Source organism: Bactrocera neohumeralis, unplaced genomic scaffold, assembly GCF_024586455.1.
Source record: "Bactrocera neohumeralis isolate Rockhampton unplaced genomic scaffold, APGP_CSIRO_Bneo_wtdbg2-racon-allhic-juicebox.fasta_v2 ctg1182, whole genome shotgun sequence".
NCBI lineage: Eukaryota > Metazoa > Arthropoda > Insecta > Diptera > Tephritidae > Bactrocera > Bactrocera neohumeralis.
In genome coordinates, this window is record NW_026089654.1 from 4186 (window position 1) to 19147 (window position 14962).

General features: G+C 35.9%; 1 protein-coding gene and 1 long non-coding RNA gene across 2 annotated transcripts; both read right to left on the bottom strand.

Annotated features, from left to right (window-relative positions):
* Nucleotides 1-371: 371 nt before the first annotated feature.
* Nucleotides 372-1364, bottom strand: LOC126766433 (uncharacterized). The gene is made up of 2 exons (XM_050484216.1): nucleotides 940-1364; nucleotides 372-882 (listed from the first exon to the last, which is right to left on the bottom strand). The coding sequence occupies exons 1-2, from the start codon at nucleotides 1247-1249 to the stop codon at nucleotides 458-460; spliced, it is 735 nt and encodes a 244-aa protein (XP_050340173.1). The 5' UTR covers nucleotides 1250-1364; the 3' UTR covers nucleotides 372-457.
* Nucleotides 1365-10397: 9033 nt separating this feature from the next.
* LOC126766435 (uncharacterized) lies at nucleotides 10398-11063 on the bottom strand. The gene is made up of 3 exons (XR_007668869.1): nucleotides 10837-11063; nucleotides 10723-10778; nucleotides 10398-10522 (listed from the first exon to the last, which is right to left on the bottom strand). It is a non-coding gene; the product is annotated as an uncharacterized LOC126766435 (long non-coding RNA).
* Nucleotides 11064-14962: the final 3899 nt, after the last annotated feature.

Here is a 14962-nt window from a genome sequence, read left to right on the forward strand (position 1 = left end):
ACAAACTTATGGTCCAGCACGTCTGAGTTTTTTTTTACAGTGGGTCAAACTTTTCATTTTTTGGTCGAAGGGAGCATTATAGATACTATATGAAAAAATGTTGTAAGTTAATGTCTGAGAGAATTCTTATGGTCAGAGTTGTATTGTGGAATTGTATGAGGATTATTTTTGTGGAAGATCTTAACCCTCTAACTGGTTTCTTTATGGGTCAATTTGACCCTTTTTCGAGAAAATCTAAAAATATCCTTTAAAAAAGGACATTTAAGGATTAAAATATTCTACGAAAATGTTTGGCGGAAAATTTCAGTGGGGGTCACCAAAGACACCATTGTTGTAAATAAAGCTCTTTACGATTGATAAAAAAATTATAATTTTGTTTTAATAGTGGTTTATTATAGTATGTACATATTTATTTTTTTGCTTCAGCAGTAGTAGGACAATGGATTAAAGATTAAACTTAATATGCTTTCCTGTATTTAGCTTGACGTGAATGTTCCGATGTGTCAAGGTTTCTGTACAAGCCCCATACGTATTCAGCAAGCATTACACTTTGGGATTTCCCTTTGAATCTTTCTTCCAATACCTTTATATCCTGATGAAACCTTTCACCGTGTTCATCTGAAACCGCTCCAAGGTTTTCTTTAAAAAAATTGAGATGAGAGTGCAGAAAATGCAGCTTTAGTGACATCTTAACGCCAATATTGTTAAAACCGATTAGCATGCTTTCAATATTTTCTGCATAGTTTTGTGCTTTTGAGTTTCCAAGGAATTCTGATATAACCAGCTGCATAAAGTCAAATGCTGTCTTTTGCATATCCGACAGATGACCATAAAATTCTTCATCTTGTAATAATTTTCTTATATCGGGTCCAACGAGCATTCCTAGAAAAGGTAGTTTACATTAAATGAAATAAATTATTTCTTAAAACCGTATTTTACCTTCTTTTAATTTTGCTGCAGATAATCTGGGGAAAATTGTTTGAATGCGTTTGAAAGCATATCCTTGTGTATTTAAGCTTTTAATAAAATTTTTCACCACGCCCAACTTAATATGCAGCGGTGGAAGTATGACCTTATCTTTTGGGACAAGAGATTCATGGATTACATTTAAGTCACCAATAATATTTTCTTTACGTTCTTCGAAATATTTAATATGATAATGGCTGCTGGTAGCACGTGAATCCCATTTACAAAGAAAGCACATATATTTTGTGTATCCTGTTTGCATTCCAGTCAATATTGCAATCATTTTGAAGTCTGCGCATACTTCCCATTTATATTTATAGTATTCAATTTTATTTAAGAGATTTGAAATATTTGCGTATGTTTCATCCTTTTTTGTGGAATACGCAACCGGTATTGATGGATGCTGATTTCCATTGTGCAGTAAAATGGCTTTTAAGCTGTGTTTCGAACTATCTATAAATAGTCGCCAAGCGGAAGAGTCCAGTGGAAGCTTTAGATATCTTAAAACCTCTTCAATACTGCAACAGTATACAAGTTCTTCTGATTTTTTAAAATAACTTTCCAAATCGGCGTGTCTTTTTCTTGGCGATGTAACTTTTACATCGGCTTTTATCAAATTCCTGTTTTTCAATCTGGAACATAATATTTCAGCTTTCTCTTTTGTTAGTCCTAAATCTCTTACAAGATCTTCAAAATAAGCTTGGTCTATCAAATTAGGACATATGTTTAAACCACCAGGAGGCAAGTAGCTTATATCTGATATGTTTTCAACCGCCGCTGTTATTTCTGTATTGGCGTAAGTCATATTGGCCGAAAATGTATGTGTAGGCGGTTGAGGCACCGGAACACCTTCACAGCGCACTTCTGGTAAAATGACATTATTTGTTGCTTCGTATGTCATTATCGCGTAATGCCTTTGGCTTCTACCAAATTTGTAATTTACGCAGAAATAGCATGTATCTGATTTGTGATTTTCAGGTTCAATCCATACAATAGGCGCAGAAAATGGCAGCACCTTAGTACCGCCTTTGTACCAGGTCAAAAGACCACTTTCGCAAGTAGTACATACAGTTTTTGGTATCCAAGCTTCACATAAAAATCGTATTCCAAAGAAAAGAAAATATGGTTCTTCAATTGTAGGGAATATCTTTCTTCTGCTTTGAAGGTGCGTAAAATGTCCACAAATAAAACAAAACCAATCTCTTAATTTGCAAACAGAATCCGCCATGCTTATTTAAGCTTTAATTGTTCTTTTTTTATATTAATTTTTGTAAAAATCACACCCGATATGTACTGCTTAGTAAGTCAATTATGCTTAATTTTATCACACCTGATTTGTAAGTCACAGCCGACTAGACGCGAGAAGTCAGTGTTTGGCCCGGCCGAACTTGACGACGTTTTCACCTACTTTGTATATGTTGGCGTGTAATTTTTTATCAATCGTAAAGAGCTTTATTTACAACAATGGTGACTTTGGTGACCCCCACTGAAATTTTCCGCCAAACATTTTCGTAGAATATTTTAATCCTTAAATGTCCTTTTTTAAAGGATATTTTTAGATTTTCTCGAAAAAAGGGTCAAATTGACCCATAAAGAAACCAGTTAGAGGGTTAAGATCTTCCACAAAAATAATCCTCATACAATTCCACAATACAACTCTGACCATAAGAATTCTCTCAGACATTAACTTACAACATTTTTTCATATAGTATAATGCTCCCTTCGACCAAAAAATGAAAAGTTTGACCCACTGTAAAAAAAAACTCAGACGTGCTGGACCATAAGTTTGTTCTACAAAAATGATCTACTCAACATACCCTTTCAGAATTATGGAGTCGCTATTCTGTTCCATTCAAAAAGTCTTCATTTGTTGGACAGTGTAATGAGAGATTCAACTTGGAAACGCAAATGATGCGGCGGCATACCAAGCCTCTCCAAAGAATTTAGAAATCCCGCTTGATAATTCACGGCTTCGCTTTCATTGTCAAGACTATCGGAATTTGCCTATTTCCTATTCTTGCGAATACGATGTAAATGTTTTCGGCAATGTAATTTTTGTTCGTATCCCATTATAGACGGGGATTTAAAAGCTGATATGTTGAAGTGATCATCGCGAAAATTGTAAGAACTTCAGTGGCACGAAGTAGCTATCGCATCGTCCATCGTTTGATTCCAGTGATTATCATGTTCCAGCAATTGTAATTGCTGGCATGCTTCTCAAAAAGTTGAACACACCGTACCATACCCAGTACGCAATGACTCAAATAAAATTGAACCGCGTACATAAATCAATTGCAACCGAAGGTAGAAGCAATCGTTTTTCGGATGAATTGTGTAAATTCCTCCTAATGCATTAGTTGAGAACACACCTGGATGCCCATCTAATGGTCCATGTATAATATCAAGGCATTTCCGAATAGAGCAATGTTCTCGCAAACGAATCACTGACGCAAGTTGAGAAAAAACTCGTCAAATGTCGATTATGTTGTTGGCGGTGTTTCCGTTGGCTGTACTGTATTCTCTGGGTTCATATACACTCTTTGGCCGTCTCCAAATGAACTGTGAGATGCACAACAGTCGGAAAACTTTCATGAATTGCATAAGTACATATCTCACAAAACGCTTCATTGCAATTCGCGTATCGACTCATTTGATACTTGCTGATCTCATCTTGTTCAATGTCATAGCGGCTATTGGCTACGTCCTTTGGTGACGTACTTGCAAAGGTATTTGATCGATTTCACCAAACTGCAATACTCAACATTGATATGAGTTTTAAATGTGAATTAGACAATTATAAAGAATATGATACAGTCCATGTGTTGTCAACTTCGATATGAATGCAGAATGTTTTGCCATTGTCGTCTGGTGAGCGACACCGATACAGTGGATATCCATCGTTTCCGAAAGAAAAGCACGTGGATAGTGTTTCGTGCGTTAATTGTCAGACATACAAACCAAATTGGGATTGTGGTGTCCGCAAGGTTCAAGTGGTTTTTAATACTTCGTATAATTCTGGATCTATCTCTGGATCAGGAATTTCCGCAGGAATGATTTCATCAATTTGATCTGGTGTAACCACCATCGAAAGAAGAATGTGCAACCAACCTTCTTTTTGCCCCTCAACAGAGGACATCTAGCATCTAACAGCACCATATATACATACTTGTATGTACGTTGCATCAAAATAAAATTCATCAAACATCGAAGCTGTTGTTTGAAAAGCCGTGACATCGTGACGATCTTGCTGATTACAGGTATGTCATCGCTTCCTGCTTTTTTTTTTTTTTTTTTATAGTAGGGGGAAGCATCGAAAGCCGGAGTGCGGAACTTTAATCCGCTAAACCTAACCTACTAACCTACTCCCAACTCAAGACTCTCCCACGGAACCACCGGTTAAGTATTACTTCGTGGGAGGGACAAGACATTTAAGTCTCCTCTATTGCGCGGACTGACGGACGCCTAGTCTGTTGAAGGGATCTCAGTTCGCTCATTATGAATGCTGACGCTTCGCTGACAGCTTTCCATTTATCAGTCGATTGGCACATGAGTGTCGTTAAATTATCGACCGTAAAACTACCACCGAGTGCGGTTTTTAGCTTTTCCCTTGTATTCGAAAATCGAGGGCAATAAAATAATACATGTTCAGAGTCTTCTATATACTCTGCACACGTCGGACAGTTCGGACTAATGTCGTTGTGGAATCTGAAAAGATAGCTTCTAAAGCATCCATGTCCACTAAGTATTTGGGTCAGATGAAAGTCTAGGTCCCCATGTCGTCTGTCTATCCATGAGTGGATGTCTGGTATAAGTCGGTGAGTCCATCGCCCTTTGGATGAGGAATTCCACCGCTCCTGCCACATTTTAGTGCTCTTGTTTCTCTCATCTGTCCTTGCCGATACTGTTTTAGGCGTTGATAGCTGATATAGACGCTCGAGTTCGTCTCCCTGGATGTCAATAGGCGGCATGCTGGCTAATACTTCAGCAGCGTCGGTTGATATAGTCCGGAAAGCACTTATTACTCGAATTGCAGAAAGCCTATGCACTGCAATTATTTGTTTAGCATACGCTTTTGTATCCATTGCCTGTATCCATACTGGCGCCGCATACAGTATTACGGAACTCATTGCTTTCGCTATTAAGAATCGCCGGCTGGAACGCACACAGCCTCTATTGGTCATCATTCTCGATAGGGCATTATAAATTTTGTTTGCCTTCGCGGAAGAATACTCCAGGTGCTCTTTAAATTTTAATTTGGAATCCAATATTACTCCCAGATACTTCAGTTGAGGCTGCGAAGTAATCTCGCACTCCCCTACAGTGAGCTCTATTCGTTCTTCTATCTTCCTAGTGCTTATGAGTAAAACTTCTGTTTTTTCCTCCGCCAGTTTCAGACTCACAGAAGAGAACCATTGGCGTAGACCATTTATGCACTCATTACATTTATTTCTCAGGTCGGCTAATTGTTTGGCCACTGCTACGACCATGAGATCATCCGCATAAGCTACTAGTTTAACGTCTTCTGGTTGCTGTCTTCTTAGCACCCCGTCATACATAAGGTTCCATAATAGTGGGCCTAACACTGACCCTTGGGGTACTCCACTCGAGATAGAGTAGCTCTTGGTGCCTTCGTCCGTATCAAAAATCAGCCTTCTGTTTTTAAAATAGCTCATTATTATGTTTATGAGGTATTCAGGGGCCCGTATTTCATCCAGGGCTTTTATTATATCTGCCCATTTTGCCGAGTTGAACGCATTCTTGACATCCAGGGTAATCAGCGCGCAGTACTTTTTTGTGCCACCTTTCCACCTTTTGCCACTTACTGCACATTTCGCAGTATCGACGACTTCTCGTAGTGCGTCAATAGTGGATCTCTTTTTTATAAAGCCGTATTGTCTCTCTGATAGTCCGCCGGCTTTTTGGATTGCTAACTCCAAGCGGTTTCGTATTATACTTTCGTACACTTTACCCATTGTGTCGAGCATACACAGTGGTTGGTACGATGACGGTTCTTCAGGTGGTTTCTTTGGTTTTGGGAGCAGAACCAAACGTTGTACCTTCCAAGAGTCGGGGAATACCTCTTCCTTTATACAAGCGTTGTACATTTTAGCGAAAACTCGAGGTTTTGAGCTTATGGCTTCCCTCAGAGCTCTGTTTGGTATGCCATCCAACCCAGGCGCGCTTCGCTTCCTGCTAGTACCCGTGCATGTGCGTTGGGCTGCCAATGTATGTTGTTGGCAAAAAGAACGTCAACCGATATTAGCGCGGCCTCTTCGTGGCATTGTAACAAATTTCAATCTGTAATTGATCACTTTGTATGAAACACACGTAAAGTTTTCACTGAATAACTTGTCAATAATTTACCTTTTGAATAGCCGAAATAAAGAAAGCAAACAATAGAAATTGAACGATTCAAATAATTTACAAATAAATCATTTGGAAAACATAAAAAAAAAAAATTAAAAAATGTTGTATGGAAAATTCACTTTTTGGAAATTTACGCTCTTAAGTCGGTTAAAAATTGACATTTACTGTTTTTTTCTTTACAAACCATCTTCATTGGATTCCCTTCAAATTGGTTCAGGTCATTTTTCATTTCATGCAACGGTTTAGTCAGCTATAGCAAACAGACAAGAACCCAACTTATTTTTATATACATACATATCGTCACCTGAAATGCAAAATAACGGATCATCAAAAAATTCAAAATTGAGTTTTTTACTGATTCACCACATCATATTACATATGTGCCACAAATTTTAAGCTTCTGCGATCAATAATACCCAAGCTATATTAAAAATTCAAAAAACCGTATCATCAAGTGCTTGATTTCGTTAAACAAAATAACGTCTCATCACTTATGTACATATGTAAATATAGCACAGTGTTTTTTTTTTATATCGAAGTTAGCCTTCATTCATTGTTTATGTTTATTTTTAGTAATTATGTTCAATGTGCTTTGGTTAGTTTAGGCTACATCGTTGATCGAACGTGGACTACTACATATATACATATGTATATGTAGTCCTTTGTGAGGCTATAAAAAATAAGAACCCCTATGTGCGAACTTATAAATTAACAAAACGCTTCCCGCCAATTCTGTGGGATGTCTGAAGGTATGCGCCCCCAAGTGATTAAGTCTTGGCCTCCCTAACGGACAGCCAAGAAGGAAGTGTTGAGTTGTTTCCACCTAATCTTCTTCCATACAGCTTCTGTAGATGGCGTATGGTAGGATTCCCAGCCTTACTGCGTGGAAACCAATAGCGCAATGGCGTGTTACAAGCCCCAAAACTAGGGAAAGGCTGCCTTACTGAAGGAAAAGAGATCACTAGATCTCATGCGAACGATCTTGGGACAAAAGACTTTTTCAACAGTGTGTGTATAGAATAGGATGCGGGAACAAAAATCCGGTCCCATTCTACCGATAGCGGTTCTAGGGTACCTTTTCTTGCTAGCTCATGTTTCCTGCGATTCCGCTGTGGCCTGGCACTCATATCATTCTTATCACAAAGACACTCGATGCTATTGAAAGCGAGGTTAGGTCTTCGATCAGCTCTGAATTCTCTCATTGTTAATGAGTTCAAGGCTGGAATCGCCGCTCTGGTCACTCCTCTGAAGGAGGCTGCACTCCGGAGTAGTAAATCTACTGCTACCTTAATGGCTCCAATCTCGGCCTGGAAGACACTGCAATACTTAGGCAGTTGGAGAAACTGGAGTTGATAGAGAGCTCCTGACAGTAAACCCCTCCACCTTTGACCCATCCGTGAAGAAGCTCACTGTCCCTTTTCTCCAACGGCTTCTTCCCATCCACAACTCCCTCGGTATATGGGTAGAGAAAGAGCAGCCAGAGTTCGGTTTAGCGACTCCATGATCCAAGTGATCAGACCCGTGTTTTTTTAAGAATTCAGCAGCCTTTTCTTTTGCAAAGTTGAACAATAACTAAGAAGAAATGGCAACATCTGCAGGACCTAGAAGCTTTAATTCCAGCAGACTGTTATTACTTTTATGATAATATACCTTTTGTAGTAGATAGTTATATAATAAATAATAATTAAACATTATCCTCATTTTTTAGCTTGAAATATTTAAATTTTTTCTAGTACTTCTGTACATATTAATAATAAAAATAACATGAAATGTGAAAAACTTGCAAGTGTTTTTACTTAAAATTAAAATAAAGTTTAAATATTCAAATTTTTAATTTTCTCACAAATCTAGATTGATCATACGTTATTTTGTTTCAGAAATGAAAATTCAAAATAACGTAAGACACCTACTATAAAATTTGCTTAATTTTTTCTTTATCTTTTTTCTAAAATATACTTATACTAGTTTCATGTTAATTCAGACTTGAAAATTTTGTTTCAATATCTTAAGTGGTTTTCTTTTTGTACGGTTTTTGCTTCTCCTGTAAACCTACGAAAAGTGATGTTACGTTATTTTGCATTTCAGGTGACGATATAAGAGATAAATGAGAGATCTTATTAAAACAAAGTGGGGATGCCTTCTCAAACATAGAGCGACTTGGTGCGCAAGTGTTCGGTGTTGATAATATTATTTACCTAACACCAACTTTTCCTCTCTTAAAGTATCTTAGCGACTGAATAGCTCTCGCTGGTCGTGTCGTGACGATGCTAAAAAAGCTGCGAAAGTTGATTTTCTTCGTCTAAGAAATGGGTTAGTCGCAATTCAAGATGACATTGAACAGGTATTCACATATATCTGAGAAGTCAAACTCGAGGACTCTTATCTTTTGGCATCACATTGTTGTTTGATTCGAGCATCAACTCTCTTCGATGTCCTACTCTTATCCTACGAATTGTTGTTAATTGTTGTTTTATACTTAAGAGACTTTGAAGGCTCCTTAGCGAATGAGCTCATCTAACACTAAAATTTTGCAAATATTTTTCTACCGCATTTATTCTTCGACTTTACTTGTCTATAATTCCACAATTCTTATCCAAGATAAAATTGATCAAAATTTACTCCTTATGTGTATGTTATTTAATCAGATGACCAGATGACCATAATGATGACCATATAGAAACAAATTGTTGAGTAAATTTTTAAAACGGTTTCCACTCTTCAAGGCAGAGACTTGAAGATATTTAGTTCCAATGTAGAGATAACGTCATTCGCTATCGCGCTATGTAAACTTTTTTGTTTTTCTTTTGAAATCTTCCTATTTTCTCTACGATAAACTGTCGAAAAAAGAGCCAAATGCGATACTTTTTGTTTAAACTGATGCCATTTAGACAAGTTTCAAAAACAAAAAAAAAACTTAGATCAAAAGACCTTTTTTACATATACATTTACATACATACATTTATTTAACTATTATACACACAATAAATAAATATAAATAATTTTTTTTGTACTCGTCATCAGTGTATTTATTTATAAAAAAAACCGGACAGATTAGTTAATTTCAGCACTAAGAAAAAATCGCGAAAATCAATGATTTTTCGGAGTGTCACACTGAGACGATTCCTTAAAGCATAAAAGCGTTAAACATTTTTGTGTGATTGCGTGAATGTTCGTTTGCAGTACCAATTAAGGTCATTTGTTTGTTACTTGTAGGCAATAAATTAATTTCTCGTTCCCTTCCCCTATCCACATACTCATCAGCCACCGCCCACAGCAACGGTGTGCTCATTGTACCCTTCCGCTCTTGTAGCACAAGCCTTATCCTTTTTATATTTTCATTGCCATGGGCAAGCACATCAGCATATATTAATATTTATGTGTATGTGTGAGCATGTTTGCAAATATACCCTGCCAACCATGAGCGGGTAAAACACCAGATAATTAGCGGGTAACATGGTGGTAAACGTGGTGGTAAACATATAGAATGTTTCTTAAGCCTGGCAGATATTTTACCTACTCACGTACGTATACATGTGATCATACATCTTTGTTGCGCTCATTCAGCAGTGTCATATAAAAAAGTATATCTGTCCTGCTCTAATATCCCCAATCGACGGCTGATGCAGGGTTGCATTTTCTCTTTTTAAATAGCTGATGCAGGGTTGCATTTTAAACAGCTGATGAACAGTTGCATTTTTTAATTCCTACTTTTAAAATTTAAAAGAAAACTTTTTAATTTTTAAAATTTTTATTTTATTTTATTTTTTACATTTTTACATAAAATTTATTATAATTTATATATAAATAAAAATATGTTTAATTTAAAAAAATAATTAATATCTGAAAAAAGATTAATTAAAGAAAAGAATTATTATAACCTGAAAATAAAATAAAGATTAGAGTACCTGAAAATAAAAAATGTTATAAAAGACAAATACCTGAAAATAAAATAAAGATTATTAACACCTGAAAATAAATAACAATTACATTGAATTTGTAATATCTAAAAGAAAAAGAAAGATTAATTGTATAAAATGATAATAATATCTGTAAAAAAGATTAATATTATCTGAAAGAATAAAATATATTAAATACAAATAGGATTTACTCTGAAAGCAAAGATTAATTAAATAAAAATAGTGATAAAATCTGAAAAGAAAGAATAATTAAATAAAAATCATAATAATATCTGAAATAAAAGAATAATATTATCCGATTATTTAAAATATAAAGCAAACATTTGTTTTCACATATTATTTTGGATTGTGCAGGCCGCCTTAAACGCATAAAATACATACTTATGTACATACATATGTAATTATTTTTGCGTATTATGTTGAACTGCGCAATCCAATTTCAAACAACACACACTTTTTCTAACATACTTACTTAACAATTTAAATTTGCTGCTTCTGGTGATATTGCTGCAGCTGCTAATTCCAATGCTATAAAAACAAATGAAGTAATTATTTGCAAATTATTTTAAAAAAATCATTCACTTACCTTCTTGTTGTACGAGCCTCCTTTACGATAGTACGATCACGAATGACATGCGTCTTTCAATCGTTTTTTTATTACCTTTTTTGGGATTTTCTTTTGTCACTATTGACAATAATGTTTTCTCCTTCGCACTCATTCAAATAAATCAAGAGATGAAAGAAACTTTTTTCATCGCATTTAGGTAAACAAAAAATAACCCGAAAATGTGCGTTGGTGTTAGTGTATAGAGAAAAAATGTGTAGTTGTATTGGAATAGTTGTCTCAAGCGGGTAGCCGTGGTTCGCAGGGTATTTATCGGTACAAATTACTACAGTCAAACAACGGTTTGTTTTCGTGTTCGTATATTAAGATTTTCCCTTTGAGGTTCGTAATCCTAATTAAGTTGATAAATTATAGATTGGCAGTTTGCCAAGCGAGTGTATGGTATACACATGGATACATATGTATGTATACCTACATTTATGTATAACCTCTTCTATGCAGAGCATGCTTGCCACATGTGGTATAAATCACCTTGGCAGTCTGTGAGCATATTTTGGCATTTTGCTCTTATGCTGTTATGTAACTCCCCGCCTTATCTCACCTGTTCGTTTCTTTATCAAAGCCCGTTTGTTGGGCGAGTGCTGCGTAGAGTAACGTTCTTAAGCATAACATAATTAACGCCATCAGCTAATGACTGAATTAGCAATTCGAATGCAAGTGGGATCTGTTGATAAAATGGAAAATGCTCTATTACTTACGAGCACTATTTTTTGGATGGAACGCTAAGTGGCTCCTAAGCATTTTGATTCATTGACAAATCTAAGTGCGTGTAAATAAAATTCATTAAAGCTGTGTGTGTTCTGCCTTTATGTTAGAATAGAAGTAGTGTTTCATACTTTTAAAAGCTGCGGTAATTGGTTTGTGTACATGGATGAGTGTAAATTAAGAGTCATTAAGAACGGGAGAACATTTTTGACCCAGAATGATTATTTGTATGACTCATAGCATACCTTAACTTGGTTAGTCGAACTTTGATGACTTCAAACTCCTTATGACTGCAAAGTGATATACGATTACATGCACTTTAGCGAAATTTTTGAATAAAGCTGCATTCCTAGAGACAAGCCACTTACAACAGCGAGTGATTACAAGCTCCGAGGCAAAAAGAATAGGCTCACAATACCGAGGCGCACATACTGACTCGGACGAATATGTGTGTTTAGAATTCGTTTAAATTTCGACTAGCAAAATTGTGGTCTCATCAGATTAAATTTTAATTTCATTTAGGGCCATCAGCAGGCGCTCGAAGCTGCATGGCGCAAACAACCTCTGTCAGGTATCAATCAGTTGTATCACGGATGTACGCTCACAAGCCGTTGGCCGGTCGCAAGATCAAAAATCAAAATATGGCGGTTCATCGAAGGTATTCATTGCGTTTTTGGCTTTAAATTTGGTCACAATCGTGGCTCGATGCGACGATGCATTATCATCATGTAAAATCTCAGAATTGCTTTTTCACAATTCCGGTCATTTTTGACGAATGTTCTCACTCCAACTTTTCAATACGGCCCAATAGATCTCCTTATTGACCGTCTGTCCCTCCGGAACAAATTGATGATTTTTCCCCTCCCGTGTTTACATATCAAACTCATAAAATCATGTGTCATCGGCATTTATAATTCTCTCCATGAATGTGGGATCGGATCAAGCAGATCCCAAGAGACCTGTTTACGGTACTCGTCTTGACAAAAACGCGAGTCAAGCAAGAACGCGTTTCATACCCAATTATCTACCAAAGTCATTCTAACGGATTCGCGAGAGATGTCGAGCTCTCTTGCCATCTCTCTAATACTTGCCTGACGATTTTCCATATATATTGTATATAATACTGTGATCAAGTTGAAAGGTGAATTTTTAATTTATACTTCGCGTATTTTTCGAATCGGTTTTCTGTAAGTTGGTAGTACTGTTAGTGACATATGTACATATATGCTAAATTTCACGTCAAAATATTTATTAGTATTTGATATTCGCGTCGTTTTGTGAGGCTCTAAAAGTGAATTCTTCGATTTTTACTATGTCTGAATTTATTGAACAAGTGCGATAATGCACCATCTCATACTGCATTGGTTATTCGTGATCATTTCGCCACATTTTCAACTAATAATGCGCCTCAACCACCGCATTTGCCTGATTTACCTTCGTGTTACTTCTGGCTATTCACGAAGTTCATATGATCACTTCGAAGACACCGTTTTGACTCAACTGAGGATATAAAAGCTAAATCGAAGAAGGCTCTGATGGTCATCACGACGGAGTATTTTTCCAAGTGCTATGATGACTGTGAAATTCGTTGGCATAAGTGTATTGCAGCTGGAGGGGATTACTTTGAAGGAGATGAAATGCACAAAATTCTTTCAATTTGAATCACAAAGTACATACATACATACATATATATAAACTAGAGTACCCGTCCACGCTTCACTGTGGCTGATACATAGATAATACTCATACTACCATCTACATATATGATTTCTATTAGTTGGATTATAACCATTAGTTAATGAGTTACAGCATTTTTGTGAAGCAACTTGTGTTAGTTTACAAAAAAATAGATCATAAAGCATTTCGTGTGTTAATAAGACATTTTTTTTGGGGAAAATACTGTTGAATTTGGGCTCAGGGAAATCCACCGTTGAAAAGATATTTGCTAAGCAGGAAACAGGCGAAATGAGTAAAGTAGGTGCCTAGTAAGTTAATAAGAAAGACGAAAAAGGCAGCTGGAAAGGTTATGACATCAGTCTTTTGGGATGCACGTTGTATAATACATACTCAACGACTGATTACTGAGGCAGTTATAATCTATTTCACTGCGTATTTGGTTGCTTTTATTCTATTCTAAATACTTAGCAATTGTATTATTTTTGAGGAAGAATCTGTTTAAAATTGTACGCATATGTTCAAATCATTCCTAAAAACATGAATTTTAAGCAAATGCTTACGATTTAAAATACAATTTTTGTATTTCTGAGTTGTATTGGATTCTAACATAAAGAGATAGAAGGTATCCTATGTCCTTACCCTGGTTTTAAGCTACCTCCCCACCAATTATCAGCCATACATATACATATATAGATGTTAGGTTGTTTTTATTGTTTTTTTTTTTTGAATAAATAAAACATTTAATTGATTCCTACAAACATGAATTTTGAACAAATGCTCATGATTTAAAATATAATTTTTGTATTTATGAGTTGTATTAAATTTTGACATAAAGAGAAGATAAAAGGTATCCTATGCCACAACTGGTTCTAAGCTATATCCCCACCCATTTTCAGCCAAATCGGTTTAGCCGTTCTTGAGTTATAAATGGTGTAACTAACACAACTTCTTTTATACTCGTATAATAAATTGCCACCACATCCTTCTCTTTTTTAAGAATTTCATCAGTAAACGATCTCTCTACTCTTTGAAAGCTTTGTAACTCGCAGGTTTGTGTTTTTGATAAAACTGAATCAACCTTATCCCTTTCCAATATTCGTAACGATTTCGCGGAAAAAATTTCATTAGAAATACAAAATTGTTGTAAGAGTATAAAACCGGACCGAAATTTACGTGTCAGTGAACGCATGAATATGAGTTAATTTGTAACAAAATGAAATCAGTTTTACGGGACTTGATCGCACAAAGGAAAAAACGTTATTTTTTAAAATTGTGAAATAAAATTTATTAGGTACCAGAGTTCATTGAACCTCAGGGCGACTCTTGCATATGCCAGGAAACGAAAATGGAAGGAATGGTTTCCACAAATTCATAAACTCTGTGTTCAAAAGATCAAGACTAGACATCTTCATTTGCAGGCTTCATTTGATATTTTTGTTTTTCAAATTGAAATTAGAGCACAATGCGCGAATCGGAATAAAATCTTCACAGGGACTGTCCGTTTACCTAATGAGTCAGGAATCAAATGGTGGGCGGATTACATATGCCATTGATTATCGCAAGTAAGTGGCTTATAAATGTACACTTATATATTGAGATACAATACATATAGAAGATTGGTAAAGTTTTGTTAAATTGAAAAATGTGGCAACAAATACATGCACGTATACATATGTACAGGTAGATTGAGTGACATATATACATA

Bases quoted from the DNA above. Each gene is read 5' to 3' on its own strand.
- LOC126766433 (XM_050484216.1), bottom strand. From the start codon at position 1,249: ATGATTGCAATATTGACTGGAATGCAAACAGGATACACAAAATATATG. The intron at 883-939 runs GTAAAATACGGT...TACCTTTTCTAG, and splicing joins TGCAGCAAAATTAAAAGAAG to GAATGCTCGTTGGACCCGAT.